Genomic DNA, 15,862 nt, shown 5'->3' with positions numbered 1-15,862 from the left:
TGTAAGAAGATAAGGGTGCAACCGGGTGTTTATTTAGATAAATGGATTAAGAATGGAAAGAAAGGTTTCAAGAGTGTGAGGGGAGTTCATGTTTGTTTGTTTTCTTCAAGGTGTTGTTAGGTATTCTGAAGGCGGGTGGGGTTGTTATATTTGTTGGGTTGTTTGGTTGAGTAGAGGCTTACGTTTTTTTTTTTTTGCAATAATCTAGTGCCCTATTTATTTCAAATTTTTAGACCTCTGACATATTCCTCCTTATTACCTTTTCCTCTTTTTTTATACTTTTTATTCATCTTAAAAAAAAATCAACTATGGGAATAGGATTCTAATTATGTATAGTCAAACAGTTGGAATTGGAATGAAACATTTTGATTCCAATTCTAGACTCTATTCCTACAAATCAAACAGACCCTACAGAAGGGAGGCTTATAGGATTGCAAGAGAATGAAAATCTGGGGAAGGTTTTTGTAATTCTGCCCCAACCTAAGCATTTAAACAATTCACTCTTGAACTATATTAATGCTTGATAAAGCAATTGAAAATAAGTTATCCCTAAAGATGTATTTAGTTTGAAAGAAAAGGTAGGGAAAAGAAGAGAAAGGTTTGTATAAGTTTCCCTATAAAAGGAAAAAACAAAGAGTAAATTTATGAGTCACAGTGAAATAAAAAGATACAAAGATAAATACAGTTGCAATGTGTAGAATTTTAGATAAAGTAGAAAATAAGGCATTGATAAAAGAAATTAAAACAACATATATATATATATATATATATATATATAAATCGAGAGACATGAAAAGCAATTTAACTCAAACTTTATCCCATCTCTCAAACCTTCCATTCCAATCTCATCTTGATACTCAATCTTATCTTATTACAATACTCTAAAAGACAAGTGCGGAGATCCCAGTCCCACAGCCTGCTGAAAAGCTATTCAGAGCAACTTGCTTTTCCTACTTCACTTGCTTGTGTTTCACTTTCAGCCTTTTCCTCACCATTAGAATTACTTACTTTCTCAATTTAATTGCTTTTGTTTCACTTTCCGTAGATGCCACTTTCTGCTTGTTAGAACTACTTGGTTTTGCCACTTGGCTTGTTTGTGTTTTGCCTTCCACTTTCCATGTTTGTATTTCACCCTCCACAGATGTCTTCTTCTTATCATCCTTTGTTTCACCTTCCATGGCGCCACTGCTACTTGTTGAACGTTTTGCACCTTTGTTTGATGCCTTTATCATCGACACTTCCTTTTTCTTGAAAGGGTTATTAATGCATAATAGTTTATGAGAATTGCCACAGCGGATGAGCTGAAGTTTGTCTTTGTCCTTGATATTGCACTCTGCAAGGGTTTTACCATTCTCTTTGAGCTCATCATCATTAAATTTCAGAGAAATTTGCTCGTTTGAAGGAATTTGCTTTTTATGTTTGATCATTTCCTTCAATTTACCTATTGTAGTGATGTTTTCTGGCTCCAGGTAGATGACATCGTTATCATTTATTCCAGTTTTTACTTGAATCCCTATTGCATTGCTGCTTGGTCCGGTTGTGTTGCCTCCACCTCTTAGATTGACGGTCAAGTGAATCGTGTCCTGATTCTGAATTCTGTATTCAGCTACGGTCTTTCCATCTTCAAGTGGTTTCTTTTTAAATGTGATGGATTGCATGGGGGGCGGTATCCTTTCCTTGTCCTCAATCATTTCTTTCACCCTTCCTATGGTGTCTGAGTTCACAACATTGATCGGAATTGTTTTTCCATTGAGCATCTGAACGTAAAACGACGTAACATCAGTTGTGGACAAGTTCCCAATAACATTGTCATCTGCCAGGGTCTTCTCAACATCGCTGGACATCAGATTCTTCATTGAGCCCTACATTCAAAATCAATCCATTTTAAAATTCTCCACATATCTATATCTACATTTATATATCTATACAAAAGAGCGAATGTCCTTTTTTTTCTGAAATTTTCACTAGACAATTTCTACCCCTGTTGTCTAAGTAGACATAGGGCGTAAATGGTCTAAGTAGACATAGACCATTTAACTAACCTACTATTTTCGTATGATTTGCTTACTGCTTAATTTATTTTTACTCTTTTGCAACATGTGCTCTTACACTTATATTATATAAAAAATATACCTTAATTGAGTTGATGTTTTGCAAATGCCGGAAGAGACACCAAGCTCCGGATTGGGGATCCTGGCACTTAATTAAGGATAGATTAATGCTATGTCTTGATACATTAAGTGGCTGGTAAATCATATACATACTCTAGCTTAATGTTTTGGTTTAGTGTATATTCTAATTGACAACCATGTCAATGTGCTTCCTCTTTCTTATTATATTGTAAACTCGTTAATAAAATATTGATCAAATAGTACCTATTTAATGACCCTGGTAGAGGGTCTAAAATCTTTGGTCAAGTTAAATTCATGGTTTATAAAAAGTGTGGTATGGCTGCTTAACCATACCAATCTATATTTGAAAATTACATCATTGATTGTATAATTCAAGTGTACATGTATTTTCTCTATTTACTTTTTAAGGATATGGTTCATCATCAAATCATGAAATGGTGACATTATTAACTAAATGGTAAGCATATGACAGGGTCCAAAATAGGTATATAGACTAATTAGGGATATGTATTAGGAGGTAACAACTAATGTTAAAACGCCAATGGGAGAGACTTTAGATTTTATAGTTATGATGTGTGTTCATCAAGGTTCAGCACTTGGCCTTTATCTATCTGTGTTGATCATGGATGAATTCACTAAACACATCCATGAGAAGACGAGTGTAATAGATATGCATATGCTAAGTTAGATGAATAAAAAAACCCGAAAGGATAAGATTACAAATGAAATCATCCATAAGAACCTAGGAGTAACTCCAATAAATGATATAACGAAAGAAAGTGGACTAAGATATATAGTTTGGTCATATACATAAGAAACCACCAACAACTGTAATTTAGAAGAGTGATTTGTTACAAGTTGATGGGGATAGAAGAACTAGAGACAGATCAAAAAAGACGAGTAGAAGTAGTAAGAAGTGTTTTAAGTACTTGCCTTTAAGTAAAATGGATTGGCAAAACAAAACAAAAGATTCATGTTAGGATTATGATGATGCTGATTGACTAGAGCAATTTGTATGTTAGACATACCAATATCCTGTCAGTGAACCATGTTTTCTGCTTGAGAAATCTATAAAAAGTTGTGTTAAAAAATGCCATTTTGCTGGTTTAACACATTAATTCCACAACCAGCAATAGCGTATAGATGACATAGAGGAGGCTGTTTGTGTTTGTGAAACAGATGAAATACAAATCCCACTACAAACCAAATGCACCTAATGACCTAATTGTAAACTTTTGGGGTGGGGATGGGGAGGATGGTGGGGAAGGGTGCTGGGATAGAGTCCAGATCTCCTGCCCACGTTTTTCGTAGTCACGCATAAAGAATATCTCTTCCTCTGCATAGTATTATGCAGGGGGAGATGTTTCCAATTCATGGGGGTGGTGTATTGTGGGTAGGTGTGGATAGAATTCTCGTAGGCAGGAGATCTGGAATTGCTGGGATAATGGAGGTTGGAGCAACTTAGAATGTACCACTTATACTACATGTAGGATGGAACTTAGGCAGGTTGGGCTGGACTAAGGGCGTGTGCTTAGGCTAATCATGTAATATAGTTAATAACTTATATAATTCAGAATATTTTGACCAAAAAATATATATTTCAAAAGATAAATAATGATATAAATATGTAATATATATGCATGCATACATATCATAAATACACAACATATATATATATATATATGTATGTATGCATGTTTATCAAATAATTAATTGGTTTTGGTTCAACCAAAGGATTGGTTTGATTTGAGAAAAGAGTCCATAATTCGGGTTTGGTTAACCGTGAACACCTCTATTAATGACTTAACAATAGATGTAGGAGATTTCTAGGATCCTTCTCCTTGTAATTAAAATAATCACCATATTGCTTATCTACATTTTCAGCTGTAACAAATAAGCAAGATAAATAAAGCAGAAAGGCTAAAAGAAGTTTGATAAATCCCATAGGGATACCGGTCATCACTTGTAAATATCAATTTCTATGATATCCAAAATGAATTATATCTTAAAAGCTTTAACCAATCAGAAACCCATGTGAACTTGAATGAATATCATCTGCAGATTGTTTATTAATATTTTATATTTTGATTTCCCTTTGGTTTGACATAGAAAGTAAGAGAAAAATAAGAACTTTGGACTCTTTGTATACCAGCCATCACCTGTAAATTTCAATTTCTATGACATAAGAAAGGTGTTATACCTGAAAAACTTTAACCACTCAGAAACCCATGTGAATCTGAACGAATACAAGCAGATTGCTTACAATTTTTTTTTGATAACCGTTTGGTTTTAATGTAAAATAAGAGAAAAAAAGGAATTTCAAAATCCTAATTTGTAAATTAATTCCTTTTGTTCTTATAATATAACAGATTAAAACTAAGACTCCACACACATTTGCAGTTATTCCTACTAGCGACTTTCTTGAGTTCAAACGAAAATCCCATTTCTTTGAGTTCAAAACACCTTGTGATCATCAGTTTTTGGATTTGATTTATGGCAAATGAAGATGTAAACACGTAGCGGAATGTAAACTCATTTCTTCGTGTTCAAAACACCTAGTGATCAAAACACAAACCAAGATCTAAACACATTACTAGTTATGTATTACAAAATTATTATGGCAAATGAAAAGGAAAGCTAGTGGAATGTAAGTAACATGTTTAAAATTAATACCTCTTGATTGAGCTGGTCAAGACTCAAGATATTGGATCTCTCAAGTAGAATTCCAGCACAATTCCTCACCTTACAGTCTTTTAGATATCTGCCTGTCAATGGTGGAACTGGAATGGTAGCTAGGTATAGCACTAATTTGCTATAAAAAGCTTTTTTCACCACTTGATGATGACAAAGGCGAAGACTTTTCATAGTCAATTTCTTGTGGCTCAAGACGAAGGCGGCTGAAGTCTTGATGATGACAAATTAACAAATTTAGCTGATTTTTCCATGTAAATTACAAAATGATGTAGACTCTTGTTTTTTTTTATTTGGTGACACCCACTACTAATAATTCAGTCCCTTGACCCAAATTGGTGATTGTGGAAATGGATTTGGCATCAGATCAGTACTGGAGCGAACCGGTAATAGACTGGGGTTTTTTTGTCCTTTGAAGTGAAGATTGCACATCAAGGTTTGTCGGTAAAGGAAGAAAAGTCTACACCACTTTTCCAATGATAGGACATTAGATGTTATTAATAGTAACAGCCCCTCTTTGCATTTCATAAAGAAAAGTCAGTGTCAGATTCAATAATTTCAAGGCAAACTCCATAAAATTTCCAGTCCAACAACCTTGTCCAGTTTTTTATTGAATCTAGAGCCATGGGCCAAGCTAACTCGTAGCATTTAGCTGATATGCCCATGTTCAACAATGACAACCAGTTCAGATCCCCCAATCCCCAAAGGCCATTGTTAGTGATTTTATCAGCCAAGCAAATGTGATGGGTCCGGGAGGGAGAGGAGAGAAAGAGGTGATGGGTCGGGGAGGGAGAGAAAGAGAAGGAGAAACAACGTGGAAAGAGGAAAATGAATGAAGAGGGACAATGTAAGAAGAAAGAAATATATTTTTAAGTGTATTAGACATTTTTTATCGCTCTAGACATCTGGACAAGTATTTAATAATAATATAGGACAAATATCGACATGTCAAAGAGACAGCGATGGAAGTCTATTATTATTGGAAAAATTTTCGGGTACGTTTGGTTTTGAGTTGAAATCCGAATTGGATCGGAATTCAAATATTCCGGAATCCGAATTGGATTAACCCATTCTCATAGTCTGTTTGGTTCAAACGGGAATGGAAATTGAATTGATAGTAAAATCAGTAGGAATAGGATTTTATTCTCAAGGGAGGGGTAGGGAAGGGCCATTCCTTCAAATGGGGGAATGTTCCAATTCCATCCAACCAAACAATTGGAATTGGAGTAGCTTATATCAACATAATTTTTTGTGGCATAAGATGATATGCCACAAATATGCCGACATAAGTACATGGTGGCATATAAATTGATATATAACAGCATAAAAAAACATCTCTATAAGCATTTTTGCAAGAAAATAGATCAAATGTTGTAAAAAACATATTTCACAACACTTTATTGTTGCAAAACACTTTTAACAATAGCTTCGCTAACAACAACTCATTTAGTTGTAAGCAAAACATTTGACAATGACTTTTCCTATATTGGAAATAATTTTTGAACTGTTACCAAAGGTCATTTTTCTTGTAGTGAATAAATCACTCTTGCCTCTCTTAGTTTGATATGCTACTGTCTTACAGAAGATTTTTCGGAGAATCTTTAAATTTTTTAGTTACAGATTTTCGCCCAAACCCCTATTGTATCATAGGAACGAATTTTCCTGTAACCCATAACAACAAACTCGATAAAACTGAGTGGAGGCAAATAACGTTTTAAAGATAGTATCATCAAACATGTCTTAAAGTTTTTTCTCCAAGTTTTCGTAACCCCAATTCTCAACAATATGTATCAGCCATTATAACCTTTTCCCATACACAACTATGATGTCCCATAAACGTGAGAACATATTGTGTGTAAAAGATCCAAACACTTATGTGCAACTCCGACTGTGTTGGATTGGATTGATGTAAATCTATGACCAACAAGAGATCACGAGAGGTGAGGGCACATCAACCTTAATCCAGCCCATGTTGGGGTGTAAACGGTATTCAAAATCCGATTTCATTCGAATTTGAGAATTGACATAATCAAATTAAATTTGGATAATTCGAATATCTAATTGGTCGAATTTAGATATCGTATTCATACTAAATAATTAATCGGATTCAAATTCAGATGTGACCTGATTCAATTCGATAAATATCCAAATTTAATCGATTATTTAATTATTATATATTATATATAAATTTTTAAATATCTTATATAATTTATATATAATAATTAAATTATATAAATAATTTATATATTTACATACTTTATGTAAATAAAATATTCAAATATTTAATCAGATTCGATATCCATCGGATATCAAATCAAATTCAAATTCAGATATCCATATTTTTAATCAGATTCAAATTCGAGTATGGCTCAAATTCGATACGTTTACACCCTTTGTCCCGCGCGTCCTGATCTTCAGTTTTAATGACTTACAACCTATCTGTTGCAAGGGATGAGGACAAGACCCTAGTTGTTGAGTAACCAAAAAATCATTCAAAGTTGTTGACTATTTTAATTAATGTAAGCGATTATTTTAATAGATAAGTTAAAATGTGAGTGGTTGGTGTTATTATTAATGGGGCATGTGGTGGTTTGCTTGACACGGTAGTTTGGATTGACTAATACAAATTATTATATTTGATAGAAATGACATTCATATAATTAAATTGTATTGATCAATCCAAAGGCCATTGTACCAACTCCCTCTTCCTTAGTTGATGGGGTATCCATCATGAATTTGGGCAGCTAAAAACCATTAACCGGAAAGCTGAACAAATCCTAGATGGATGTTTGATGGTTTTGTTCATGAAATTAATCACTCGCTCGAGATATGCTGGTTTGGAAATTGGAATCCATTGCTTGATTCTCAATAGAAATCCACTACCCAATTAATGAAAATGTTTAGAAAATAAAAATTAAAATAATCTTCTTAAAGTTTTAAAAGTAGCAAAAAAATTGTAAAACTAGCTAGTAAAATAATAGAGAAGGATGGAGAGGCTAATATCAAAAACTGCATTATGTATATACAATAAATAGATAGATCGATCGATAGATGGATGCTTGATACATTATTACATTTAAGTTATTTTTGGTTTGAAGGAAAAATAGGAAAACATAAGAAAACCTTTACAAACTTTGTATAGGTTTTTGATGAAGGGAAATTTGGCCCGACCTCGCAATCACTCGACACGTGGTAAAAGCAAGTCGCTCGGGGCAGCAGAGCGTCCAAAACACGCACCAAAAGTAAACAAGTCCAGGAGCCCGAGCTCCCTACTAGGAGTCCGAGCTCCCTACTAGGAGTCGTGGTTGAGTCTGACCGCACAAGGCCACGTGCCGACTTCCACAGGCACCGTTATTTTTCCAAGGGGCCTGACTTCCTCTCCGCTGAAGCCCACCAGAGGAGTGCTTGCGGGCTTTAGTTCGCTCCTCGGCAGCTGTAGCCGATCAAATGCCGATTTGAAGAGGATGTCCACCGAGCTGCCTGAATCTACAAGTACGCGCCTAAACTCGAAGTCGCTGATCCTTAGTTTAATGACAAGTGCGTCATCGTGAGGGTAGCGAACTCCTCGCGCGTCGTCTTCTGTGAAAAGGATTGGCTCCTCAGTCTTTGGCCTTTTCGGAGGGTTCCACTCCTTGAGGACCGCTTCGCGAACTGAAGTCCGGGCTGCCGCTGATGTACACCCCGCTACCACCGAACCTCCCACAATTACATGGATGGTTCCCCGAATTGGCCTTTCTGCCGGAGGCTGTCGCTGCATCGGTTCGGCAGGCCTGCTGCTGGTTTCGGGGGCGTCCTTTTCGTGCTCGCCTGGCCGATCCGCTTTATTGCTATTATTGTTGTGCTGTACAAAGTTTCTTAAGTATCCGCGACAGATGAGCCCCTCTATCTCGTCTCGGATGTTATTGCACTGCTCGGTACTGTGACCATGGTCCCTATGGAAACTAAAATACAAATTCTTGTTTCTTTCGTTCGGATTTCCCTTTAGGCGAGGTGGCCATTTCACGTATGGGGCGTTCTTGATCGTCATTAGGATCTCAATCTGCCTCGTGTTCAGTGGCGTGTAATCCGTCCGAACTAGCAGGGGAGCTCGGAACGACTGGTTCGATTTTCGGTCCCGGGCCGGGTTTTTTCGGTCGACTGAGTTAGAGGGCTTGCCGTCCCTCTTCCTTTTCTTGTTTCTGCCCTCGGTTCTTTGGTTGATTTCCTCCTCAGTCCTCATGAACTTGTCCGCGAGCTTGAGGAACTCGGCCACGGTCGCGGGCTGGTTGGCTACCATGTGCCATTTGAATTCCTTGTGCGTCACCCCTCTTTTTGCTGCGACGAGCTGCACCGCGGGGTCTAACCGCGATATCTGTAAACATGCCTCATTGAATCGTTTGATGTAGCCCCGTATGGGTTCTCCTTCCCTTTGGACTACCCCAAAGATGCTTTCCTCTGCTCTGGGGCACCGTTTGCTGGTGACAAAGTGTGCAGTGAAGACCTACACAAACTGAGCCCAACACTTTATCGAGCCGAGGGCCAGGTTCTTGTACCAAGTGCGGGATACCCCCTTAAGGGTGGTGGTGAGAGCCACGCACATGCATGACTCGCTGGCTTTGGCGAGGTGCATTTGGGACTGGAAAGCGTCCACGTGGTCATTGGGGTCGAAGGACCCGTCATACTTGTCTAGAGGCGGGAGCTTGAAATCTCTGGGCAAGGGGACTGCCAGGAGTTCTGATGCGAGGGGGGAAGGAACTGAGAGAATCGGGGCAACTCCTACCTTGTCCGAGCTCGTCTCGCCTTTGCCTCTAAGCTCCGACAGGACGCGGGTGGCTGTCCGTCGACCTCGACGGCGCCTTCGCTACTGAGTGGGCCTTGTACTGGCGCTGCTGGCCTCCATGTTGCCGAGCTCGATGGGCCTGGAGTGCTGGTCGTCCGCTGCTGCCAGTACGCCGAATCGGTTCACCAGTGGGGACTCCGGTTTGGAGCCTCGAGGTGCCGATCTCGCGGGCGAGGTTCCCGATCTGCCTGTGAGCTGCGAGGCGATGATGACTTTTCTTTCTCTCCGGCCTGGGGACGAGGCTTGGCTGTTTGGGGGATTCTGGGGCCTAGAGGCCTTTCCTTGGTGGAGGCGCCCATCCTGCGGAGAGGCCTTGACCGGCTTCGGAGCAGGGTGGCGAGGTGGCAGTAGTGGTTGGCTCAGTGTCAGTTGGGGGAACTGCTGTTGATAGTGGTATTGGGAGAGGTTGTGCAACACTTGGTGCTGGTGAAGCTGGTGTTGCTGGAATTGTTGCATCTGGGCTTGCATTGCCCGCATGCACTGCATTAGGTTGTCCAACCAATTTTGGCTATCTGCCAGGGGGACGGCAGTTGGTTCAGTGAAGGTAGTCTCAATGGGGAGAGGGAAGGGGATGTTTGTGGCAGGTAGGTTTACAGGCGCCACTGCTTGTGGCGTATTCAAATTGGGGATTCCATCCACCGAGAGGGGGATGGTGAACGGCCCAACACACACCACGGGAACTTGGGGCTGTTCCCCGGTGGTGTTTGTTTCTGTGCTGCGTCCGGCGTTGCTGGATGAGGCCATGAGTATTGAGTTTTTCAAAGGAGAAGAAAGGGGTATGAGAGTTTTGGAGGGAGACCTTTTGGAAGGAGACCTTTTGCGCCAACTGATGGAGTGCAATCCGGCCGGTCTTTGCTGTCGATGATCTTGCCTCTGAATCGGGTGGTCAGGGACCTGAAACGGAGGGAAAAGAGAAGCTCCGGGGAGAACCCGGCGTGAGGGCTCCGAAGCTCAAGTTTGAGTTTCTCAAAGGCAAGATAGACCAGATAGCGCAAAAGTTAGCATACCTCGTTTCTGGGGGGTAGAAGCCTTTTATAACCACCTCGCGCACTCACTTCCAGGCTTCTGTTAGATCGGGCATGATTACTTCTGAGCTCCTACCAGTTCGGATGTCATTTCCTCTGGCCGGTCAGAACCGCCACTGCTCCTTTGTCGGAGCCGTCTCTGCGGTTAGTAACGACGGTGGCAGGTGGCGGTAGCAGGAGGCCGTTTGAAGTGCGGCTGTCAGGCGTCAGATCCCAAATCAGTCAGGTGAGTCACCCAAGGATACGGACGTCCTTGGCGTCAGGTACGTTCGATCAGCCTGGTGTTTCAGAAGCGAAGTGTTGGAGTGAGCGAGATGTCTTGAGTTTGGTTTGGGGAGTGTCCCGAGCTGCCACGGGCCAGCTCGGGTCACAGCTTTGCGAGGCTTGGGGCCCAATATAGTTTGTGCTCCTTGCAGGGAGCTCGGGTTCTCAGTAGGGAGCTCGAGTTATCAATAGGGAGCTCGGGCTCTTGGTGGGGAGCTCGGGCCCTTAACAGGGAGCTCGGACTCCCAGTAGGGAGCTCGGACTCTTGGTGGGGAGCTCGGGCTCTTGGCGGGGAGCTCGGGCCCTTGGTGGGGAGCTCGGGCCCTTGGTGGGGAGCTCGGGCTCCTAGTAGGGCAGTCTGGAGTTCGGGCTCAATAGCGAGCTGAGACTTTGCTTTCGGTGTTTGCTTCGGGCGTCCTACTGTCCCGAGCTGCTTGTTTTTGCCACGTGTCGGGTAATTGCGAGGTCGGGCCAAATTCCCCTTCATCAGTATTAAAATCAGTAAGAATAAGATTTTATTCTCAAGGGAGGGGCAGGGAAGGGCCATTCCTTCAAATGGGGGAATGCTATTCTAGTAGGAATGAGAATGAAATTCCATTTCTATCCAACCAAACAATTGGAATTGGAGTAGCCCATTCCGATCCCGATTCCAGACCCCTATTTCTGCAAACCAAACAAGGCCTTGTATCATTAGAGGAAGGATGCTGACATCTTCCTCAACTTCTACCGATGCCATGGATATAATCGAAAAGGAATGGTGATCAGCTAAGGTTTAATGAACAAAAAGGATGGGGATACAAAATGAGGTGCATGAACTAGGGGAGGCCGAACTCTATCTCTCTTCTAAGATGGCAGAATTCTCTCTCTCTTCTAGAAAAATTAGGGCCCGTTTGGTATGTCTTTCTGTGTGGTCTTTCGGCTGTTTACAAGCCAGGAAGACCAATTTTTGGTCTATTTCTATTTGGCACGTGGAAGATCTAGCCACCCAAAGACAAAATGCCGAAAAGACGTGAAAAGCCCATTTTGGTATGATTTTAGGAAGCTTCAAATGAATCTTCTCGTGCCATTCATGTTTTAATCTCATGCGGAAAGACGTGGAAAGATGCATGGAAAGACACACGTCTGCCAAACATGCTTCAAGTTGCTCGGATCTTCATACAAACGCTCAATACATCTTTTGATTGCCAGAGCTACTAGAAGATCTTCCCAAAAAGATACACCAAATGGGCCTTTATTGTATTAAGTCTTTCCATTTGAAAATTAAGAGTGTTTAACTTGTTAGAATTAGAATCGGAATTGGAATTAAAATGATTTATTCTTTTTGCCTGTTTGGTGCAGACGGGAATTAAAATTGGAAATAAGAATCAGTTAAAATTGGATTCTCATTCCCAAGAAAATGGAGGGCATGGCCAGTGATGAACCCAATGATGTGGATGACATTTTGATGTATAAACTGGAGATCTCCCGGGTTGTAAGAAGATATGGGCACAACCGGGTGTTTATTTAGGTAAATGGATTAAGAATGGAAAGAAAGGTTTCAAGAGAGCAACCGGGTGTTTTGACAAACTTCAGCTTCAGGAGAGCGACCTAAAGCCCGTGAACACTCCCCTGGTGGGCTTCAGCAGAGAGGAAGTTCAGCCCCTAGGAAGGGTGACAGTACCTGTGGAAGTCGGCATCAGGCCTAGCATTGTGAGGCTCAACCATGACTTCTTGGTGGTCACAACCCCCTCCCTATACAATGCCATAGTGGGTCGGCCGATTACCCATGCTTTACAGGCCATGGTGTCCACCTACTACTTGGCCATGAAGTTCCCCACGGACTTCGGCATCGGGGTAGCGCAAGGTGACCAGCTTGAGTCTCGCAAATGCTACGTCATCGCCCTCAAGGGAAAAGCCAAGGTGGCCAACAACCTTGAGTTGGAGTGACCTATGGAGCAGAGCGAGGAGCGAGCTGCGCCTACGGAGGAGACCGTCTCTATCCCAACCTCGGAACAGGACCCTGCCCAAACGCTTCAGATTGGTGCTTCCATCCTGGAGCCCTTGTGATCCGAACTGGTACGCTTTCTACTTAAGAATTTAGATGTTTTTGGTTGGTCCGCGGCAGAAATGCCCGGCATAGACCCCAGCATCATAACTCATAAGCTTAATACTGATCCTGTAGTTAGGCCCGTTAGACAGAAGAAACGCAACCTAGCTCCAAAGTGGTGGAGGGCAGTCGACGAGGAGGTCGGGAAGCTCCTTGCAACCAATTTTATCAGGGAAGTCCATTACCCGAGTTGTGTGGCGAACCTCGTTCTGGTGAAAAAGGCTAACGGTATGTGGCGCATGTGCGTTGACTACACCGACCTGAACCGAGCTTGCCCAAAGGACTGCTTTTCACTCCCCAGAATTGACCGCCTAGTGGACGCGACCTCGGGGTATGAGTTGCTGAGCTTTCTAGACGCCTACTCGGGCTACAATCAGATTAGGATGGACCCAGCCGATGAAGAGAAAACTGCCTTCATAGCCGAGCTCGGCCTGTACGGTTACAAGGTCATGCCCTTCGGATTAAAAAATGTCGTGGCAACCTTCCAAAGACTTGTAAATAAACTGTTTGAGCCATTGATTGGCCAAAAGGTGGAATGTTATGTAGACGACATGGTCGTCAAAACCCAGCTTTCTTGCGACTTAATACAAGATTTTGAGCATGGTTTTTGAATTTCTGCGTAAATTCAATATGAAATTGAACCCGAATAAGTGTGCCTTTGGAGTCACCTCGGGTAAATTCCTGGGGTACATTGTGAACCGGCGCGGCATTGAGGCCAACCCGGAAAAAATAAGGACCATTGTAGAGTAGCTCGCTACGTCATAACTCGCTATAGGGGGAGCTCGCTACAATGCGAGCTCCAGGTCCCCTGAGCTACTGAGAAAGGAATACTCCAAGACTATTTCAGCTCGTGAGCTAGGGAAACCAGCTCGCTCCAGCACCTGGGCAGAAGAACTGCCCCGAAGACCAACATTGATAATGGTCACCCTGAAGTACTCCTAAGAGCTTGCTACAAAGTAGCTCGCTGAGCAACAGAGTAGCTCGCGGCTAAGCAATGCTACGCCCTTAGGAAGCTTCTATCTGACAAGACTGTACTCGTCAGACTGCACCACGCCTTGTGTGAGCAGTAGATCTGGTCTCATCAAATAATTTATTACTATCCAAAGAGAGTGGAACAATTGAGGTTGGCATGCCATTTTGTTTCCTATGCCGATTCTATATGGGACAAAATAAAAAAAAATAAAAAAAGGTTTTAGTGAAAACTTTAAAACCACTTACGTATATATGTATTCTATTGTATAATTGATTAATCAAATACTAATTAAATTTAGGCTCAGTTTGAAAGGAATACAAAGACAAATATGTACAGTGCACATTCACCTACCAGCTACCGGTAAGTTATCACATGCTCTAATGAGATTGGAATTTGCCAAGGAAGGGGAATGTCTTGGCCATTGGTCTTCTAAAAAGACTTCTCCGGGATAAGGATTCGTTTGGTGAAGGTTCTTTTAACAATTAGTTACGGAAGACTTGCTTGTAGAGGTTCAGGTTTCCTTCTTTTTGGTGCTTCAGGAAATTCATGAGCTATTTTCTCCTCGGATCGTCATCAGTATTGCATACATGATCAGTATTGCATACAGCTTTCTCCTGTAGCAGATAAAACTGGTCATCCAGAGGGACAGCGATACATGAACACTGACTTTTCGTCTGGTTCATAAAGAAAAGTCAGTGTCAGATTCAATAATTTCAAGGCAAACTCCATAAAATTTCCAGTCCGACAACTTTGTCCAGTTTTTTATTGAATCTAGAGCCATGGGCCAAGCTAACTCGTAGCATTTAGCTAATATGCCCATGTTCAACAATGACAACCAGTTCAGATCCCCCAATCCCCAAAGGCCATTGTTAGTGATTTTATCAACTCAAATCTATTATATGTCAAGCAAATGTGATGGGTCCGGGAGGGAGAGGAGAGAAAGAGGTGATGGGTCCGGGAGGGAGAGAAAGAGAAAGAGAAACAACGTGGAAAGAGGAAAATGAATGAAGAGGGACAATGAAAGAAGAAAGAAATATATTTTTAAGTGTATTAGATTTTTCTTATCGGTCTAGACTTCTGGATAAGTATTTAATAATAATATAGGACAAATATTGACATGTCAAAGAGACAGTGATGGAAGTCTGTTATTATTGGAAAAAATTTGGGGTACGTTTGGTTTTCAGTTGAAATCGGAATTGGAATCTTCCGGAATCCGAACTGGATTGACCCATTCTCATAGTCTGTTTGGTTCAAACAGGAATGGAAATGGAATTGATATTAAAATCAGTAAGAATGGGATTTTATTCTCAAGGGAGGGGTAGGGAAGGGCCATTCCTTCAAATGGGGGAATGTTTCAATTCCATCCAACCAAACAATTGGAATTGGAGTAGCCTATTCCAATCCCGATTCTAGACCCCTATTTCTGCAAACCAAACGGGGCCTTGTTTCATTAGAGGAAGGATGCTGACATCTTCCTCAAATTCTACCGATGCCATGGATATAATCGAAAAGGAATGGTGATCAGCTAAGGTTTAATGAATAGAAAGGACGGGGATACAAAATGAGGTGCATAAATTAGGGGAGGCCGAACTCTATATCTCTTCTAGAAAAATTAGGGCCCATTTGACGTGTCTTTCCATGTGGTCTTTCAGCTGTTTACAAGCTGGGAAGATCGATTTTTGGTCTATTTCTGTTTGGTGCGTGGAAGATCTAGTTGCCCTAAAACGGAATGTCGAAAAGACACGAAAAACCCATTTTGGTCTGATTTCGGGAAGCTTCAAATGAAGCTTCTCGCACTATTCATATTTTAATCTCATGCGGAAAGACGTGGAAAGATGCATGGAAAGACACGCGTCTGCCAAACATGCTTCA

The 15,862-nt window shown here is 41.3% G+C and overlaps 1 protein-coding gene across 3 annotated transcripts; it reads right to left on the bottom strand.

Annotated features, from left to right (window-relative positions):
- Positions 1 to 680: 680 nt before the first annotated feature.
- On the bottom strand, positions 681 to 5,012 carry LOC148790027 (uncharacterized). Of its 3 annotated transcripts, XM_088893971.1 has the most exons (3): positions 4,806 to 5,012; positions 1,442 to 1,862; positions 681 to 1,333 (listed from the first exon to the last, which is right to left on the bottom strand). In XM_088893971.1, exons 1-3 carry the CDS (start codon positions 4,995 to 4,997, stop codon positions 1,005 to 1,007), a joined length of 942 nt encoding a protein of 313 aa, XP_088750097.1. In that variant the 5' UTR covers positions 4,998 to 5,012; the 3' UTR covers positions 681 to 1,004. The 3 variants fall into 3 exon arrangements, with proteins under 3 accessions (XP_088750097.1, XP_088750096.1, XP_088750095.1); XM_088893970.1 differs by lacking the exon at positions 4,806 to 5,012 and adding an exon at positions 2,134 to 3,695 and having other exon boundaries at positions 681 to 1,862; XM_088893969.1 differs by having other exon boundaries at positions 740 to 1,862.
- Positions 5,013 to 15,862: the final 10,850 nt, after the last annotated feature.

This window comes from Nelumbo nucifera, chromosome 8 (assembly GCF_055504915.1).
Source record: "Nelumbo nucifera cultivar China Antique chromosome 8, China Antique-T2T, whole genome shotgun sequence".
Lineage (NCBI taxonomy): Eukaryota > Viridiplantae > Streptophyta > Magnoliopsida > Proteales > Nelumbonaceae > Nelumbo > Nelumbo nucifera.
This window is presented reverse-complemented; position numbering and strand designations above follow the sequence as displayed.

Excerpts from the sequence above, each read along its gene's own strand:
- LOC148790027 (XM_088893969.1), bottom strand. The coding sequence starts at position 4,997 with ATGAAAAGTCTTCGCCTTTGTCATCATCAAGTGGTGAAAAAAGCTTTT. Across the intron at positions 1,863-4,805 it reads TTGACCAGCTCAATCAAGAG|GGCTCAATGAAGAATCTGAT; the intron begins GTATTAATTTTA and ends TTTTGAATGTAG.